General features: G+C 36.1%; 1 protein-coding gene across 1 annotated transcript in view; it reads right to left on the bottom strand.

Moving 5' to 3' along the window:
• Nucleotides 1-1630: 1630 nt before the first annotated feature.
• Nucleotides 1631-21015, bottom strand: part of Lmbrd1 (LMBR1 domain containing 1) — a 102959-nt gene continuing 83574 nt past the window's right edge. The window contains exons 12-16 of the mRNA XM_004653065.3: nucleotides 20549-20653; nucleotides 18333-18482; nucleotides 16551-16629; nucleotides 2168-2259; nucleotides 1631-2018 (exon numbers count right to left, since the gene is read on the bottom strand). Of these exons, the coding sequence (XP_004653122.1) occupies nucleotides 1905-2018; nucleotides 2168-2259; nucleotides 16551-16629; nucleotides 18333-18482; nucleotides 20549-20653 (540 nt within the window). The 3' untranslated portion in view covers nucleotides 1631-1904. The remainder of the gene's footprint in view (nucleotides 2019-2167; nucleotides 2260-16550; nucleotides 16630-18332; nucleotides 18483-20548; nucleotides 20654-21015) is intronic.

Below are 21015 nucleotides of genomic sequence, written 5' to 3'. Positions count from 1 at the left end.
AGATTAAGGTGCTGGGTCTCTTGCAATGTCTTTTTTAAGACTGCATATTATTGCCTTCCAACTGTGTTCTCACATGGCCTCTTAGCCTCTTCTCAATGCCACACGCACATACCAGATGTCTCTCCCGAGGACAATGTTCATGAAATTAGGGCTCCATTTAGTAGCCTAAATTTTATCTTGCTTACCTTGCATAGGTGTGAAGATGCACACATGTGTGAAAGGCAGAGGAGAATGTCAGGCATATTCCTATATTGCTTTTCTGCACTGTTCACTTGAGAGAGTCTGTCATTGAACCTGTAGCTGACAATTTTTGGCCAGGCTGGCAGACCAGTGAGACTCAGTAATTCTCCTGTCCTCACACCCCACAGGACTGGGGTTGCATGTGTACATAACAGCTTTCACATTGGTGCTCCACATCAAACTTAGGCCCCCATGCTTGAATGGCAAATGCTCTTATCCTCTGAGCCACCTCCCCAGCCACTTAACTACCTTCAAAAAATCTCCCACTCATATTCCCAGAAACTGAGGGTCAGGGCTTGAAATCCTGGGACTTTGGTAAGATACTATTCAGTTCATAGGACAGTGAGTGGGGTAGTAAGAATGGAGCAGACAAAGTGAAATAAAGTTAAAAAGTAATCATGACTTCACTATGAGTCTGGTATATACAAGTGATAAGATTTGCTTGATTTACATGGTCAGGTAGGCTGGATTTTGAGCCATTTGTCAAGAAAAAAAAAAAACTAAACTGAAAAAAAAGGCTCAATGTGCTTATAATGCAGAATTAATTTTTAAGCTGTTGGAACTGAAGCAGTAATTTCTAGTTAACACGTAAGTAAAAGTTCAAATTTGAGAGCATGTGAGGCTAGCAGCGGAGAACATGTAAAATATGAATAGGAAGAACAACATCATGGGGAATAACCCTGAAGGTAGAAACAAAAGCAGAGGTCAAGGATGAAGGCTCTGAAAGCACATCAAGGGGGCTACCAATACTTTAAGAGGCAGCAAATGTACTTAGAGGTAAGGGTTAATTGTTTTATCTCTTCCAGAAGCATAATAGCATTTTACTTCAAGGATACTTTTTAATGAGTTCTAATTTATGTTAGTAAATTAGATTTTTCCACTATCCAGAATGCATTCCAAAGACATTATTATAGCTTTCACTGTATCTCCTGCATATTTCAAGTCTTTAAGTGAAAAACTCTTTCAGTATGATTTTATACATCTTATAATTATCAGTAACTTATTTTTCAAGATTACTAAGTATTATTTTGATATCTCTATTTATTATAATACAAATTTAAGGTCTTATATAAAACTAATGGTATGTATATATCAATACATGTGCCTTAAATATTCATGTGGTAGAAAGATCATTAATTAACTGATATTTGACTATTATATAACATATGTTAGAATATCATGGTTTTAAGCAGTTTGAACATTTTTCACAAAATCTTCTCAAGCTAAATTAATATTTTTATGTAGAAAATCCATGAGTAAATACTGTGAACAGTATGTAAGCCACATAGATACTTTAAATTATATATTATTCAGGATACTGTAAGTCACAGATAAAAGTGACTATGATATTTTTAAAAAGTAACAAAAAGGAATCTTAATTCTGGAAGATTTTTAATCAATTTAACACTATTATACATTTAGGGAAAATTTTCTATAAACATTCCCTCACAAAACTGACATTATTATATTTATACAATATTATTAAAGAAATTTTAAATGTTAATCTATGATACAATAATGTTACCTCAGAAAACATAAAAAATATAGTTCTTTTTAATGGCCATGCTTCCACTTTTGATGAAAGCTCAATAGTTCATCCTAATGTTACTTTGAAAATGCTTAACAGATAGTCAGCTTCACTGGTCTTGTTGGACAGAGGGCTGTCACACGGAATAGGCAGGGGGCTCATCATCACTTAAGTCAGAATCTTCATCTACTCCTTCAATAACTGACTTCTTCCCTTTACAGCAGGATACAATTAATCCAATCAAGAATACCTGTAAATTTAAGTGACCTCTGTGTTAGTGTTCAAATCAAGAAGTAACTGGAAACAATGTATTTAGAACTCAATGGTAGTAGTGAGGTACAAGTGAGCTGTAAAGATGCACACAAAGTGTTTGAATTGTGCCTGGAAAGCCATACTTACCCCAAGAAAGGCCCAGTTCCCAAAATAGTAAGCAGCACTGAAGAACCAGAACTTGTGAAGGAAGAGGTAAGTCCGTGTAACAATACACTGATCTAGAAAGGAACAAAGAGTTACATTACATTTGTTTTTCTTAAACTGATAATTCATTTTGAACCTAAAACACTAGTAACCAAAATTAATGACTACAATCATCAAGTATTCAGTAAATGTTAGCATTGAAATCTAGGTCCCTATCCCTAGGCTACTCTCAAATCACCTTCATATAGTGGTTAAACTATCATCAACTCTCATGGAATATGTGAAAAAATATCATCACTATAGTCTTGATCTTAAATACAAAAACATTATCATGACCATTTCTATTTATTTGAAATAGAAAAAAAAAATTAGAACATGGAGTGCTATAGTCTCCTAAAACAAAGTTTTCCAATGACTATAATGGAAAAAAAAAGGTAAAAAGTAGTCACATATGGTTAAGACAAGCTGCATTTTTCTAAGAAATCATTCTCCAGTTGGCGTCTACCAGAGAGATTTTACTGAGCTCTTTCTATGGAAAGAGAATGGGTCCTTCCAGAGGGATGATCATCACTGTTCACTGACTGAGATGTTTCTTCTTGAAATACAGATAGTGCGATCGCTGTAACTAAAAACAAATGCATTTTTCTTCTTCAAACAAAACTGTGTGTATGTCTGTAGATGTATGTGCATGTGTATCTGGAAGCTAGAGGTACCTTACAAAATTGCTCACCACCTTATTTTTTCAATTATTAAAAATTTACATAATTATTTGGCTAGAGAGATGGCTCAGTGGTTAAGGCATTTTCCTGCAAAGCCTAAGGACCTGGGTTGATTACCCAGGACCCTCGTAAAGTGAGATGCACAAAGTGGTGCATGCGTCTGGAGTTCATTTGCAGTGGCTAAAGGCCCTGGTGCACTCATTCTTTCTCTCTCATAAATAAATATTAAAAAATTTCATAATCCCTTCCCACAACTTTAGTTTTTGAGGCAGGGTCTCTCACTGAAGCTAGAGTTTACTGATTGGGTTAGATTAGCTAGCCATCAAAACCTGGGAATTATACTATCTTGGAATTACAGGGGTGAGCCATGATACTTGACTTTACATAGGCCCTGGGGATCTGGACTCAGATCCTCATGTTTGTGCAGTTTGTACAAGGCTGACTGGACCATCTCAACAGTCCCCAAGATATAACTCTTTTTTTTTTTTTTTTTTTTTTTTTTTTTTTGCTTTTCAAGGTAGGGTCTCACTTTAGCTCAGGCTGACCTGAAATTTACTCTGTAGTCTCAGGGTAGCCTTGAACTCACAGCGATCCTCGATCCTCTTACCTCTGCCTCTCAAATGCTAGAATTAAATGTGCAACACCACGCCCGGCCCCAGACATAACTCTTAAAGAGAAAGCAGAGTGTTTAGGTGGTAGTGGTGTCAGATTCCACACTAATTTCTCTGAATATATCACATCCATTAGTTACAAAGAAAACACATATCTAGTAAATGATGACTTTTCAAGTCATTCAGAAAGGCCCAGTGAGCACAATATAATGTGACTGTGTGAAAAACTGTGTTTGCTGAGGTTATAGGAATTTTAAACCCTCACAAATGTCTGTGGACCTTTACTCTTTGCAGAAGAAAATCCCAAATTTCTTTTTAGTCTCTTAATTATAAAAGAGATTATGACTTCTGCATACTTTGACATAAACTGGCTCAATATCCAAACATCTGACATGATCACATCCTATTACTAATTAAAAACATACTGCGGGGCTGGAGAGATGGCTTAGTGGCTAAGGTGCTTGCCTGAGAAGCCTAAGGATCCATGTTGAACTCTCCAGGTCCCACATAAACCAGATGCAGTGATGCAAGCACACAAAGTCACATACGCACACAATGCCTCTGGAGGAAGGGTCTTACTTTAGCCCAGGCTGACCTGGAATTCACTATGGAGTCTCAGAATGGCCTCAAACTCACTACCTCTGCCTCCTTGAGTGCTGGGATTAAAGGCGTGCACCATCATGCCCGACTAATTTCTACTTGTATGAACTTTCTCCTCAGCTTCACTAAGTGCTATTTGTTTTCTTAAAATAAAACTGAAGTTGGGAGTTTTCTTCTATTAGAGATCTCATTGACTTTAAATTTCTGACTACCATACAGTTAGCTGAAAAGTAGAAATAGCTTACATTTTACAAAATTACAAGACACTGTCAGATATATGTGTGCTATGTAAATATTCACCCAATCTGTATTTTATATTCTCTAATCCCCTCTACTATAGTATAACTTCAGCATTTATTTTTGAGCTGGTAAGTGCCAAAATGGAAAAAACTATCCCTTCTATTCTGACTGGAAACATGCAACTCAGCAAACAAGCAAATTATTCCTTCCACAAGCAAGAATCACCCACCTCATTCCTACCTACTAAACTCACAAGGTTTCCTTCATATTCATTGGGCTCTCTAGAAAGGGGGTTACTTGTTTTGCTTTTGTGAGAGAAAATCCCTATGCAGCTCAGGCATATCTTGTACTCACGTTCATCCTACCACAGGCTGCTGAGTGATGGGACTGCAGATGTCCACTGTCAACTCTGGCTCTGAATGTTTCCCTCCTCTAGTTAGCACCCAGATAGTAACTCTTCTAGGTGCTGAGAGTTCAGTCTACAAGAGGGGACTGCTAGACAAGAAATTCCTGCTCCTAGTATACCTCTCATTCATTCTAGCTATGGAATTTGGTTCACAGTAATCCATAATAAAGAATTATTCAATTTGCTAGGTTTTTCTTCATTAAGTAACCCGTATAATCTAAAGTATACATCCGAATACTTATGCTCATTCATATTCAATATGACTTTTGAAGTAAATGAAAATTTAAGATGGGGGTTATCTTAAAAGTTGTTTTGCAAAATAGAACATATTCTAAATTTCTTAAAGATCTAACAAGATTCCAAAGATATCACAACAACATACTTGAATACATCTGAAAAATGAAAATATGAATTTAATGTCCCTTATGGTAAGAAAAGAGTCTAGGCTCTGTATTCTGACAGATTTGAAAGTGACCATCACTTGTCTACTTTGCATGTTAGTGAGCAAGCTGAAGCCATAGAGACTCAGTGAGCACTTGTCAAGTGGATATATCACCCTTTTTCCTCATAGGATCACTGTGAGGACCAAAGGAGGAATAGTAAAAGCCCCAAACAAAATGACTGTATCATAGTTCAGAAACTGTCCATCAAAATAAAATCCTCTTCCCTTAAGTTCCTTTTATCAGTTATTGTGTCACAGCAGTGAGAAAAATCATTAGTATTCAATTCTTTTTTTAAATTTTTATTTCTTTTAAAGAACAGTATATACTGTCGGGCACTGCCAGGCACAGCTAAGGCCCCTGGGCTACAGGAGGCCACTCCCTCTTCATGCCCAGCCTACCTGGACATCCCGAGACTTAGGCTTTGCTCATAGCCCTGTGACCTCTAGCCAGTTGCCTAGCAAACTAATTATATGGTATTTGCCAGCAGCCTTCACACAGAGACCCTCTTCCCACCAGTATGTAAATCACCTGACTCTCTCCCTATGTGCTGGAATGAATGACCATAGGCACTGGCTAGCAACCTTTGGACCCAACCAATCCCTGTAGGACCCTCTTCCTGATCTCAACTGCTTATAAATCCATTTCCCTACTGAATAAAAGAGAACTACTCTTTAAAGTGGTCTCCCAGGTGTGTAATGACCAGTAGCACTCACAGCCGCTCAAGACCCTGCTCTCCACGGTTGTATGGACGCCTTCAGGGAACCGTCGCCCTGAGGATCCACGGACCCACAATATACTATGGCTTAAGTGTTACTGGAGCCCTATTTACAAGTGTAGCCTTATTTGGAAAAACTGACCCAATATTCTCAGTACTGGTAGTATTCTTAACTTAAAAGATAAAAGTTCTGTTACTCATTTCCATACTTAAAGTCATTTTTGGAGTCAGAACTTGACTGAATTAGAAACTTCAGGGCCAGAGGGAGGATTATAAGACAGAAGCTGAGCTGGCAGAATCAAGTGCAAACAAAATTGAATCATTCTTCCCCAGAGGTTGAATAATCCACTCAGTGACATTTTAAATTGGTTTAGATTCTGATCCCTTGCTCTACCACTAAAATCATCTGAAATACTTTCCCTCTCATATTACTAAGACCCTTGGTGCTCTGTTCTGTTGTGGCAAAGGACACGGGACTAAAATCCACACACATGATTATGTAATAGCGTTTTATTATCTTTACATGTCAGCTAGACTTAGTTTTATTACCTTAGAGGCACATGCCCAATGACTCAGATTTGAAAGTTAGATCCATGCTCATTGTCATGCTCAAAGGATGAACAATAGGACGAGCACTTCCTTCTTCACTATCTGCTGACTTCCAGCTGCTCATCTGAACTACAGAGATCTAACACATCCATCCGTCTCTTTCTAAAGGTATCTGAGAAAATGACAGTAAGTATTTTGAATGTGGTTTGACCTTCAAAGTACACATAACTGGTGGATGTTCCACTCAGGGATTCTCTTTTATAATCAGAAGTGTATGGGAGAATTGTGACTGTTGCCAATGAAAAGGACACATAAAACTTCCAATTCAACCAAAGGTTAAACACTTATAATGAAAACTAAACATATTACCTCTTCCTGATGATAGAGTGGCATACAAAGGAGATCAATATTAACCATTGAGAGAAGAACCCTGAAGTCCAAGGCATGCAATTGGAAGGCTTTTAAATCCCACTACTGTGATGCTTCCCCATCTGCTCTCACATGTCAGCAATTCCACCACAGTTGGTTACATTAGGAGAAGTCTTTACTGATTTACCTCGTAGCTTGAATATTACTTTTTTGTTGTTGTTGTTTGAGGTAGGGTCTCACTCTAGCTCAAGCTGACCTAGAATTCACTATGTAGCCTCAGGGTGGCCTTGAACTCTTGGCGATCCTCCCACCTCTACTCCTGAGTGCTGGGATTAAAGGTGTGTGCCACCATACCTGGCTTCTTGAATATTATTTTTTTAGATCACTTGTTAAGTCATTTTTAACCTGAAGTAACTGTTACTAAGATAGCTCTGATTAATAATTGTAATAAACAGCACCTGTTACTTCAAATGTAATTTTGAAAAACACTGTGGATTTAATCCACATCTTTGGCTTTCATTTAAAACCAGTGAAATCCATAACTGAGTCATCATCATGTTAAACCTTCACTCAAAATCAACTTATAAACAATTACATTCTACATCTGTCATTATTTATCAAATGATTTCACTTATCATAAGTGCAATTATTCTTTAAATCATTTTAAGCTTTATACACAGATATAAAATAGCTTATAGGAATGGAAAGCAGGGTTGAACCCAAGAGATTTTTAGGAAGTAAAAACTGAATTAAATGATCATTTTATTGTCATGTTCTTAGAGCATATGAAATATATGCATACTAAAAAATTCAAGCAATAGCAGTAAACACTCAGATAATTAGGAAAGCAGGAACAAAAGGATGATATGTAATAAAAATCAAAGCACTGTTACTTATCTTAAAGATGAACAGTGACATACAGTTGAAGATGAACAGTGACATAAAGTTGAACCAATGTTTGGATAAATCTCACTGGAAGAATAAGGTAAAGGTGGAAGAAGTGACAGACATCAAAAAGAACAGAAATTTAACTCTTAAGACTATGCCAACTGTGTAAGTCTAATAAAGACAACTTGGCAGATGTTCTGTACTGAAAAACAAGATTTACAGAAATCATTTTTAAGAATTTGTATAATTAAAGTTAAGATCTTATTATAAAGTAAGTTTAAGCCAGGACTGATGAAATAAATGCATTTAGCTCATTTAAGAATTAATGTTCTCAGGCTGGAGAGGTGGCTTAGCGGTTAAGCACTTGCCTGCGAAGCCTACGGACCCATGTTTGACTCTCCAGTTCCCAGGTAAGCCAGACACACAAAAGGTGAGGTAAGCAAAAGGTCGCAAATGCCCACTAGGTGGCAGAAGCATCTGACATTCAATTGCAATGGCTGAGGCCCTGGAATGCCAATTCTCTCTCTCTCTCTCTCTCTGTCCTTCTAAAAATTATTTTTAAAAAAGAATTAATTTTATAAATTGAATTTATATTTCCAATTGGCTATATATAAAACTTGTTAGGAAGAAAAAGCTGACACTTCAACTCTTAATTTGGTGAATTCTTTTTATAATATTTATTAACTTACGTGCACATGAGAGAGAGAGAGAGAGAGAGAGAGAGAGAGAGAGAGAGAGAGAGAGGGAGGGAGGGAGGGAGAGAGAGAGAAACTGTGTGTTTGTGTTTACACAATAGGGCCTCCAGCCACTGCAAATGGTTGCACGCACCACGTTGTGCAACTGGCTTATTTGGGTACTGGAGACTCAAACCTGGGTCCTTAGGTTTCACAGCCAAGTACCTTAACAGCTTTGCTATCTATCCAGCCCTAATTTGGTGAATTCTAAGTTGTCAGGACAGGCCATGTATCTTTTTTTTTTTTCCTCAAGGTAGGGTCTCACTCTAACTCAGGCTGACCTGGAATTCACTACATAATCTCAGGCTGGCCTTGAACTCACAGTGATCCTCCTATCTCTGTGAGTGCTGGGACCATGCCCAGCTTCCATGTATCTTTTCTTTTCTTTTTTCTTTTTTTAAATAAGAGAGAATGAGAGCAAGAGAGGGAAGGAACTGGCATCCCAAGGCTGCTAATCATTGCAAGCACTTAACCATTAAGCCACCTCTCCAACCTGAGATTTAATTTTTTAATGAGTCTGACTCATTACTGTGATACTCCTGAGTGTCATTGAGCTTCTAAGTATCCACGTATTTGTGGTATACGCATATTTGTGGTATACACATAATGTCTGCTCACAGTATGCAGCAGTGGGCTGTAATGACTTCCTCAGAATCAGAGAGAAATCTGTATTTGTTAAGAAAGAAAAGATTGATGCTTTAGGAGTCATAAATCTTTGACAATAACCTACAAATGGCTAGGAAACTTCACAAAATTACTTAAATTGGCTTTGATGTGGACTCTGAAGAATTACAGTCTTATAACTAATTACACCATTATACTTAGTTGGACTTTATCAACACAATCATAATGTCACCCACAGTAAGACTTTCAACAACAGGAGACTCTTTCCATCTAGAAAAACTGAAGAAAAATGGTGTTATGACCTACACTCAATGTTCTGGAGCACGGCAACCTGGCCAGACTAAGGTATAATCCCATCACCCTGTCTCCACCAGATGACCCCAGCCAAAATAATCAATGAGTACCTCTTCTGGACTCCATACTTATCCAGACACTATGCTACTATAAACTTGGCTTTCCACACAGATGCCTTTTCTCTGGTGAGAATTCACTGATCCTGACCTTTAGCTCTTTTAATAAATACACTTTCCATAAATTAATAAAGAGTCTGTTTATAGAGTAGTCAGTCTCTCCTCTATCTGGTTACAGGAAGGCTGGCTAATGCAGATACTAGAGAAGGTGTGAGACATTTCTTAGTTAATAATACCATTTCATTACTTAAATACTGTGCTATGTACATTTTTGGGATTTACTAGAGGTTATTACCACAAACTTATTATTAAAGATTCTAGCAAATGAATAGTACTTAACCACTAAAACTATTTTATTTATTGAATACTATGCTTTCTGGCTGAACATGATGAGCGTGAGCATGGTCACTTGTTTTGTGTCTTTCTCAGGACCTCTTAACTCTAAGACTACAGGAATAAAGCAAGGAGCAATTCCTTTAGCTTGGAAGAGAATGGGAGCGGGACCATCAAGTGAGTGGCTTCCATAGTCAGGAAGATGAAAGCCACATTTGGTAGGTTTGTAGTAAAATAGCTGGCCTCATTTCCACTTACTTTAAAATGTAATTTTTTGAGACATAGTCTCATCTTAAAATAAAGTTTGAAGTTCAAAAGTCCACATGCACAAAATTCCAGCAATAAAATGTTCAGGTTCTGACCTTCCTTATGGATTGGAATAAATATGAATAAGTTATTAGCTATGCACATAAATCTATCAGCGTAAGGAGAAAAGAACATGGTAAATAGGACTGGTCTAAGATAAAACAATGATGCACGAAAATGAGAGCTATGGTGGTAGCACATGCCTGTAATTCTGTTACTTGTGAGGCTGAAGCATGAAGATTGTCAGTTCAAAGCCCAACTGAACTACAGTGCGTTCGAGGTTCAATTAAATAACTATGGAAGAGCCTGCCTGCCTGAGAATAATAATATAACCACTGAGCCATTTCCCTAGGTTTACACCCCCATTTCAGCATTTTCAAGTGGAAGAATATTCGCTTATGTAACAACAGTATAAGTTATGAATTCTTTAAATTTAACATTGATATTATGTGTTTTTCTAACTCTAATGCTTATATCAGTAATAAATCTCTTTTATCCTCCACTAACAGATTCAGTCCAGGATCATGACTTACATTTGATGGTCTCTTCTTTAAGATTCCTTTTTCTATGGACTGACAGTTTTTGAAGCATACAGGCCAATAACTTTGCAGCCTCTGTTTCAGTTTGGGCTTCTCTTATGTTTCTCTATTTGATTTAGATTGTCCATTAGTGCCAGTCAAGCTGTCATTTTATGAAGTACACAAAGCACATTTATTCTTCAATGATGCTAACTTTGATCACTTGATAGAGCTCTTGCCCTCTAATAAACTACTAGTTTCTCCTTTCATAGTACTAGTAAATAATCTATAGAGAGAATTCAATGTGGTTTTAATCTTCAGTTTTTGTACTTTATTTTGTTTTGCTTGGATTTATTTGGGGGGGGGGAGAGAAAGAATGGGCACACCAGGGTCCCCAGCCACTGAAACAAACTCCAAACACATGTGCCACCAGGTGCATTTGGCTTATGTGGGTCCTGGGGTTTTGAACTTGGGTCCTTTAGCTTTGGAGGCAAGCACCTTAACCACTAAGCAATCTCTCTGGCCCTAATCTTCAGTTTTTTACAATGAGTTAAATTTTAATTATTACAGTTATTCATATCTAAATATTACATTAGGGTCATTTACAAATTAACTAGGGATTCATTCATTCAAGAGTTTCTTGTTACTTGTTTTTTTTTTTTTTTTTTTTTTAAAGGTAAGGTCTTACTCTAGCCAAGGTTGACCAAGAACTCATTCCATAGTCTCAGCCTGATCTTAGAATCAGCAATCCTCCTACCTCTGCCTCCCAAATGTTCCTGCTGAGTTTTTTTTAAAAAAAATATTTTGTTTACTTGACAGAAAGGAACCAAGAGATAGACACACAGATAAAGTATAAACAAGCCAGGGCCTCTTGCCACTGCAAACTCCACATGCATGCATCATTTGTACATCTAGCTGCTTATGGATGCTGGGGAATTGTACCTAGGCCACCAGGCTTTGCATGCAAGTGCCTTTAACCACTGAGCCATCTCTCCAGACCCACCTGCTGAGTTTTGGACTTGTTTTACTCTTTTCCTTTAGCGTGTAGTCCTGAACTGTGTTAATAAGGCCAATATCAGGTCTTCTGCAGGATTCCATTTATTTTCCTCTTGATAATGGCTCAGCCAACTCTCCTGGTTTATTTCCCGCCACTCCAGATAATCAAGAGTAAGCCCCCACCTCCCTGAACTCAGATGTATCTTAATGACCAACTCACCATTTCCACTTGATGTTTGGTGAATAATTCAAACAAAAATGTTCTAAACAAAATTCTAAAACCTTCATTCAATGTATGAACCAGAGAAACAATCATGCAGAAATAAGAATACATTTGTTTTGTAGAAGATCAAGAAGGGTTGGCCAAATGAACAGCCCTTGAACATCTTTGGTTTGATACTGTGTGAAAATTATATAACTATCAGAAGTATTTCAAATACATTAAGATAGGGAATTTCCCTTATTTGAAAACTTCCTTACTTAATTCTCTATTTCTTTGGCTTATTCAATTCTATTGAAAGAGCATTTGCAAAGGTTTAAGATCTACTACCAGCTACAACTTTGTCTAAAGACATCAAATCCACTGATCACTGGGCATAACATTTTCTCTGATATAAAATATAGTCTTCTGGTTAATAACTTATTTTCCAAACTCATGTCACTTCCAGTATCCTAGGTTTAACCTCCCCATTTCTGATCTTTCTTTGTACTGTCTGTGACTTTCATTCCTATAGAGCTCAATGACCATTTTCATTATATTTAAAATGCATTTGACAGCCTTTTATTTTTAAAAATCCAAAGATCAATGATGCATTAGTATTAGACTTCCTCTTTCTTAAATGTAGAGGGAAAGGAAAAGGAGAACCAGACTCTAGGAGTTGAGTCTTACACTATCTGTGCAACTTGTCACTCATTTCTAGGAGTATATTTTCTGTGTCTGTCAAGAAGAGGGATGAATGTATTTAGATGTTCCTAGTACAAGGGTATTTAAAAAGAAAAACAAATTGTGTGGCTCTTTATGGCCTTTATTCCCACTTCTATGACTCCCATATAAAAACTGGAAGGTGGGCACAAGCTCTTCAATCTTAGCTTAGATAAATGGTTTCAGAACAGTTTCAGGAGCATAGGTACTTTGATATTTATTTTGTTGACTCAGTTATTTTATAATTATTGTAGCTTGTCTTAATACATGAGTTGTACCCTAGCACCTAAGTATACAGCCTTCTAGATGATTTGATTATTTTAAAGGCCCTACTCTACATATTGTAAGCAAATAAACTTAATCAAAATAAACATATAGAAATGAAGTCTGATTTACAGAGCATTATATTTCTAAAGAACCTAATATCCACATACGGCAACAAATTCACTTCAAGAAAACTTAAAATAATTAAATGGGACAGCATAAGTAAGATTCTAGGTTTAGAGATTTTTAAGTGTGGTCATTTGGGAACATATTATTTTATCTTATCCCTCATCATCTTCTTCAAAGATTCAATTTCAATGCTGCTTTCACAATTTGCTGCTACTATAACAAGCCAAATATATTTATGTCACCATGTCTTGTTAATGCATTTTTTTTTCTTTTCCTTGGAATACCTTCAGGTTGTTTTGTTTCTTTATTTTAGGTTTAACTTATTCTTCTGAGTCCAAATGAAATGTTATGCTGCCCTCTGGGTAGAATAAATCAGCATTCCCTTCTGTCTTCCACAGCATTTTGTTTAATTTCAGTATAGCTTTATGTTTATTATAATTATTTATTTGCATGAGACTGAATGGTTTTCAAAGGCAGAGACTCTGTATGTGTATCCTCTGAGATTTTCTCTTACCCAGTCCTTACACTGCCTATTGTGTTTGCACCCTAAGGCATGCTGGTCTTTTATCTTCCTATTTGCATTCAATTTTGTATGGTTTCAAATGTGTGTGCTTGTTTTAAAATTTCTGTTTGTGTTGAACTACATATTGGTACCAACATATGATATAAGCATACAAAGTTTCTACTTAATAAAAATAAAAAAAGAATATAAAATAAATTGTAAAGGTCTCTGCATATGCAATTTAAAACTTGACTTTTTGATTTTAATTTGTTCTGCTATCTCACTTTGAACATATATCTCACTTTTAACATCTAAAGTTTACAAGATTCTTGTTAGAATAAATGAAGTACTTCTGCCATTCTAAGAGAAGTTTACAAATATAGTAAGTCATTATTAGATCACTACTATATCATTGTATCCTTAGATTGTTTCAAACATAAGGTAACTAAGTTGTTTTTGATAAATGAATCATGAATCCTAACCATAAGTTCTCAAAACTAGGGTTAATAAGTGTCAGACCTGCTCATATTTGAATAAATATTATTTCTAAAGATTCTAATATATGCTTAATATTGATAAGAAATCATCTATTATCCATATGTAAATTCATTTACTTCTACATATAAGGACAATTTTTTATTTATTATTATTACTTTTTTTCTTTTGGTTTTTCAAGGTAGTTTTTCACTCTAGCTCAGGCTGATCTGGAATTCACTATGTAGTCTTAGGGTAGGCTCAAACTCATGGCAATCCTCCTACCTCTGCCTCCTGAGTGCTGAGACTAAAGGAGTATACCATCACGTCCGGTCCAAGCATATAAGGACAATTTTTAACAGTCCCTTTATCAGTATAACATAGTTCTAAATCTAAATCCTTAATTCATTATTTTTGCTCCAGGTTCAATATTTTGAAAACCTATCGATTTTAGATCTTCAAGATCATTCCCCCCTTAGTTTAAAAAAAACACAAGCCAACGTAACACAAAATGTACTCTCTCTATTCACTACATAAACATAACAACACAAAACATTTCAACTATCAACACTATTTGTGATATGTGTATACATTTCAAAAATAAAATATCTAAGATTAAAGTCATTAATAAAATAGCCAAGCTGGTTGTGATAACCAAGTTAAATCCTAACACTTAGGAGACTGAGGCAGGAAGATAATGAATTTGAGCCTATTGTGTCCAAAGGGGAAAATATGTCATCAAGTGGACTTGAAAAACTTATTTCTCCTAACAATATTTTAGCTATTATTTCTCCATTCAAAGGACAGTTCTTCCCACCATATTTGTTTCTTTTCTCTCAGTTTTCATCTCTTCCCTCATTTACTTATGGAACTGGACTGCTCAACTTGCACTTTGCTTTCCATTCACAGCTCCCCAATCCTACGTCAATCTTATAGTCACACCTTCCTCAAACAACAAAGCACTGACAAAGAACCACCACCATACGAGCTTTGTGGATTTATTCACCAAAATAACAGAATATTGCATCTCCTTCCCTATGTATATTTACCTGTATCATTAACATATTTTTCTGGTAGATTCCTCTCCTACTCTCTTTCATGAGTTATGAAAAACATTTCCCACTTTCTTTAGTTATTATCTATGGAACATTTATTTTATTTACTTATTATGAGGTAGAGTCTTGCTCTAGTCCAGGCTGACCTGGAGAACTTCACTCTATAGTTCCAGGATGACTTCATACTCATAGCAATCCTTCTACCTCTGCTTCTTGAGTGCTGGCATTAAAGGTGCGTACCACCACGCCCAGCTCATTGTGGTGTATTTAATTTTCAGTAAATGATTTGAATTTATACTTCAAACTGAACTGAGATAATCCTATATCAACCTCACTTCCTGCCCACCCTCTCTGATGATAGTAAGCCAACCTCCAAGTTCACACCCTTGCTTCTTTCCCTGCAATCTAGAAAAAGAGGTATCTTACATTCTTTCTAAAAAGTATTCTGCCTTGCATATTTTTACTATATCCTCTAGAAACTGGGTAATACTGGCCCATTATTTATCCCTTGACATTTCTCTTCAACTGCTTTTGCTCCACCCTATTCCATAGGCTCTAACCACTCTTCTAATATAAACAAACAAAACCCTTCCTTCTGAATGCAAGCCTGTCATACTTTCTATCTGTCTCTCTCATTCTACTTCAGGTCCTCTTTGCTCAGCTGAATTTATATACAGTATGAGGTTTCTTCTTGCTCTTGGGTGGTCTCTGCTCCTTCTTTATCTGCCAATCTTCAGAAAAAGATTTCCTGAGTTGGTCTCCATTCTCTTCTTACCTCTGCCTCTAATTTATCTCTCTCTTTCTCTCCTCACAGCAATGAATGTCCCTGAGCTATTCCTAACATACTTTAATCCAACATAACTCAGTTATTCCTCTAATCTCATTAGCTTTTATTTCACCTAGTGATACCAAAATTTACCAAACTATTCAGTGGTTGAAGCTTTGTTACAGAATCAGCTCCTTTTTGAGTGCTCTGGATCAAAGCATAGATACCTTAACTTTACTAAGCAAAGTTTTGTGATGTCACATCTTGCTATTTAGTTAAAGTTTCTACCACCTCTCTTGGATTATAGTAGGGTTCAACCCTCCCTAACTTATTTCCATGCTCTGGTCTCAAATCCATTCTCTATATAGCTACTGAAGTCCACTTACTAATGATAAATCATAACTTCTACTTCATTATTTAGAGCTCTTTATTGGCTCCTTAAGTCGTTTTCCAGACTTTAATGGTCTGATTTCTAATTCTAGCATGCCACTCATCCACCATTCCAACCTTCACTCTAATCATTTAAAGCATTTAGATTCTCTTGAGCACACACTGTAATCTGAAATAGTTTTGTTTGTACATTTTGTTCTCTGGCCCAGTACGACCTTAGCTTAATGGATATACCATATAATTTTCTCTGTAATCTGAAGTTCAGTAACAGAATGTATTCTTTTTGACCTCTATTTTGCTATAATCTCCTCCATGTACAGTAAATCACATCTGCCTATGAGTTATCCCTACTCAAGTCTTACAAGTTATCGCTTCTAAGACAGTTGATAGAAGCTGCCTTACCTTCCGGGGCATTTGCATCACATCTCTTTGGCACAGAAAAGGTTGAATTGCCTTTACGGCTATCAGATGTTATATTACTCTGAAAGAGGAAAATACAGTTAAAATGTAAACACTATAGTTCATATATTTGGATCAAAAAACTAACCATATGTGAACTTTATATTCTGCTTCTATAAGCTATATCTAATACTCTAAAAAGTAAATTTAATGTAGCTTGCAAAATTATAATAAAAAGAACGGAGGTAAATGTAATATTAAGGTTTTTAATGTAGGTAGTATTAGGCAGCAGAACTTCTTCCAAGAATAAACATGGCATCAAAAAAGATAAAGGTTGGAACTGACAACCTTATACCTGGGATTATACTTGTAATCCCACCAGCTGGAAGTCAGAGGTGAGATAAAATCCTATCATATGAAAACTCTATTCCACACCAAAAAAAAAAAAAAAAAGGAAATGAAAATGAAACAAAGGAAGGAAGAAGGAAAGAAAGAAAACAGGCAAAATAATTTTTTGTGCCATATAAAAATATAATGATTTTTCTTTCATAGAAGATTGTGAACAAAGCAGACCTAATGAACTGGGTGCAAGGCATGAGGCAGGAAGAAAATAAAGGGTATAAGCAATTAGAACTACTGTTCAGGTGATCAAGCATGGTGTTTCCCAAACTCAACTATCACCACCATGATATGTGACTTAGTTGTTCTACCTTCTTTATTAAATATCTAATATTTACAATGAAGTAGCATTTTAACAGCTTACAATAACTAGTACACCCATTCTTTCACTCTCCCTCATTTATATTCTCTCTCTCTCTAAGTAAATAAATAAAAATAGGTTTTTTGAAAAAAATATTTTGCCAGGAATGGTGGTGCACACCTGTAATCCCAGCACTTGGGAGACAGAGGTAGGAGGATCCCACTGAGTTTAAGGCCACCCTGAGACTAAATAGTGAATTCCAGGTCAGCCTAGGCTAGAGTGAAACCCTACCTTGAAAAACAAAAAAAAATTATTTTAAATTCCCAAAATATCCAAACTTGTCCAATTAAATCTAAAAATCAAGTTGACTTTGACTTTTGAGAGATAAACAATTATCAAAAAGTCAATAAAACAGATATAAGGAATCTATCACATTAAAAAAGCTGAAATAGGGCTAGAGAGATGGCTTACTGGCTAAGCGCTTGCCTAAGGACCCAGGTTTGAGGCTTGATTCCCCAGGACCCATGTAAGTCAGATGCACAAGGTGGCACATGCATCTGGAGTTTGTTTGCAGTGGCCCGAGGCCCTGGCACACCCATTCTCTCTCTCTTTCTATCTGCCTCTTTCTCTCTCTGTCTGTCGCTCTCAAATAAATAACAAATAATTTTTTAAAAAAGCAGTAATACAAATAAAATACTCAGAAGATCTCTCATGAGATTCAAGTAGAAATGAATAAACTAACTGTACTCTCTAGAACTTTTTGGAAAACATATAATTAAAATTACTTGAAACATTATCTTAAAGGAGGTTAGAAAAAAACTTCACTTCAGTGCCATAGTACTCAAGCAACAATTTTAATGAGTTTCTGTTTCAGTTTTAAACTAATAAACAAATGTAAATATGCTCAAAAGTGGAAAGAAAGGTCATTCTTAGTAATAATAAATTTAATTAGCATAGCTAATAATTAAGTTTGCTTTCAACACTTATTACATTTATTTTGTTTTCCTTTAAATTTTTTTTTTTTAGATTTTAAATCACTACTTTTAAAATATAGAAATGATGAAATTATAGGTTATTATTCTTACCTCTATTAAGTAATTTTGGCTTCCATACATAACATACTGGGGAGCAAGGCTATAAATCATGTAGCTGGTATGAAGGACAATGAGCAGGAGTATCATGCAGAGAAACAAAAGAGCTTGAGGCCTGGTCCTTCCTCTTCTGATCTTATACAACTGGGAAGGGAAAGACAGAGGGCAAAGTTTCAGTAATGTAAAGGGTTAAGCCATGCTCTTCTGTTATGGCAAGTATTTCACACAGTTCAACCAACTATTTCCATGTTCCACATTAAACACTAAGAATTCCTTATCATTTAAAGTTATTATAAGAATAAAAAAGGGGCTGGAGAGATGGCTTAGCGGTTAAGCGCTTGCCTGTGAAGCCTAAGGACCCTGGTTCGAGGCTTGATTCCCCAGGACCCACGTTATCCAGATGCACAAGGGGGCGCATGCATCTGGAGTTCATTTGCAGTGGCTGGAAGCCCTGGTGTGCCCATTCTCTCTCTCTCTTTCTCTCTCTCTCTCTCTGTCACTCTCAAATAAATAAATAAAAATGAACAAAAAAATTTAAAAAAAAAAGAATAAAAAAGATCTTTTACTATGACACTTTTATTATTTTTTTTAATTAATTATTTATTTATTTGAGAGCGACAGACACAGAGAGAAAGACAGATAGAGGGAGAGAGAGAGAATGGGCGCGCCAGGACTTCCAGCCTCTGCAAACGAACTCCAGGCGCGTGCGCCCCCTTGTGCATCTGGCTAACGTGGGACCTGGGGAACCGAGCCTCGAACCGGGGTCCTTAGGCTTCACAGGCAAGCGCTTAACCGCTAAGCCATCTCTCCAGCCCTATGACACTTTTAGATTAGGCTTTATAATGGCTTTCTTCCTCCTCCCCCCTCCTCTTCTCCTCTTCCTTCCCCTTCTTTATTTTAAATGCCAGAACATCTACATCCAAAAGATTTTATGAAGGATTCATGAGAAATCAGAACTTACTAGTTTTCACATGGTCAGTTTCCAGACAAACCTAGACATATAATAGTATCTGCCAGAAGTTCTAGTAACTGCAAATTAAGTTCCATTTAAACATTAGAAGTAGAAACTTAAACTATTAAGTATTAAAAATCTATTTGTTGTTTATATTTCAGCATTACAGTTTATGATACTTTGATTATAGATATATTTACATGTATCTGTATTAAAAGTAAACTAAAACATTTGTTCTATGTAATATAAGGAACTAGGTGACTTGCTTCTAATGCAGATTCATTTTTAAATACTTAAATTAACTCAGCATGAGAGAAAAATAAGCCATCATGAATAGTTGTCTGTTGGTTTGTGAGGGGGGACTGGTTACCAATCTATAGATGGCAGATCCCTTATGAAGATGGTTTAGATCCTTCTGTACACTTTATACCTAGATTGCTTAGAATATCAGTAAATGTTGTGTAAACTGTTACTAATGCTAAACTGCTTAAGCAATAATGAAAGGAAAAGGTCTGTACTTGTTTAGACATATCAAAAAACTTAATTCTGTCCCTGTTTGGTTAAATCACAGATGCAGAACCCATGAGTACAGAGGGGACTGACTGTAGTTATCTTCAACTCCTAACAGGAAGGGCTTTTTCTGAACCTCAGTGTGTCCACTGTGTTTCAAGGAAGCTCACTGCAGCCAAACTGGCCAACTGTCCATGTCCTAGGTAAACACTAAGGCAGGCAGCCTACCTTCCAGACCAAGGGTTCTTAACCTTGGTACTATTGAACTGTTCAATGTATGCACTTGTGCACTACACCATGTGCAATAACATCTCTAGTCCAGATACACTAGATGCTACTATCAGCCCACAGATAGAACAAGTACACTATTTCCAAATGTTGCCATAATAGAGGGTGTGAGCAAGGAAACTCCTAATAAAGAACCTCTGTTCTAAATAAAACAAACAAACAAACAACCCCACAACTCTTTTATGTTAACAGGAAGCAAAAAAGTTAATATTTCTATCATTCAAAATCAAGATACAATTTATACACCCTAAATATAAAAGCTAAGTGTTATAGCACATACCTAAAATCCCTGCTCAGGGGAGGATTTAGGTCAGGCTGAGCTAAATAGCGAGATCCTTTCTCCAAAAACCCATGGACCAACAAATGAACCAAAATCAATTACCATAATGGAGGAAATGTACAAGTGATGAGAAAGAAGAAAAAAAAATATATGTATATATATATATATATACATACTTACTCTAATCCAAAAAAACCATATGCCAATATTTCGTATTCCTGCCATTGAAGTAAATATAAAGTACATAATAATAATTGTTATGAGAATATAATCAAGTGGGAAAACCTGGAAAAAAAAAAAAGAAAAAACAATCTAATTTAATACACAAGCTAATACTGCTCAAGAAGTCATATAAAATGGAAACTTCATTACTTATATTTCACACATATCTACAATATCAACTTTGTTTTAGATAAGGCTGATATGATTTTTAAGATTCTCAAGAATACAAACTATTACTAAATTGTCAATACCAATCTCCAAAGAAAAATCTTAAACCACATGTTATATTTTCATACATAAAATCAGTTGACTGAAAGTTGGAAAAAGCCACGCTGCATGCAGTTCAATGGGAGAGAGAGAAATCACCAGTGAAGATACTCAACAGTGGACACTGCAAGCCTTATATTTGGCCAGCCAGGCAAAAT

Source organism: Jaculus jaculus, chromosome 8, assembly GCF_020740685.1.
Source record: "Jaculus jaculus isolate mJacJac1 chromosome 8, mJacJac1.mat.Y.cur, whole genome shotgun sequence".
Taxonomy (NCBI): Eukaryota; Metazoa; Chordata; class Mammalia; order Rodentia; family Dipodidae; genus Jaculus; species Jaculus jaculus.
Note: the sequence above shows the minus strand (reverse complement) of the source record. Positions and strands in the feature narration are given on the sequence as shown.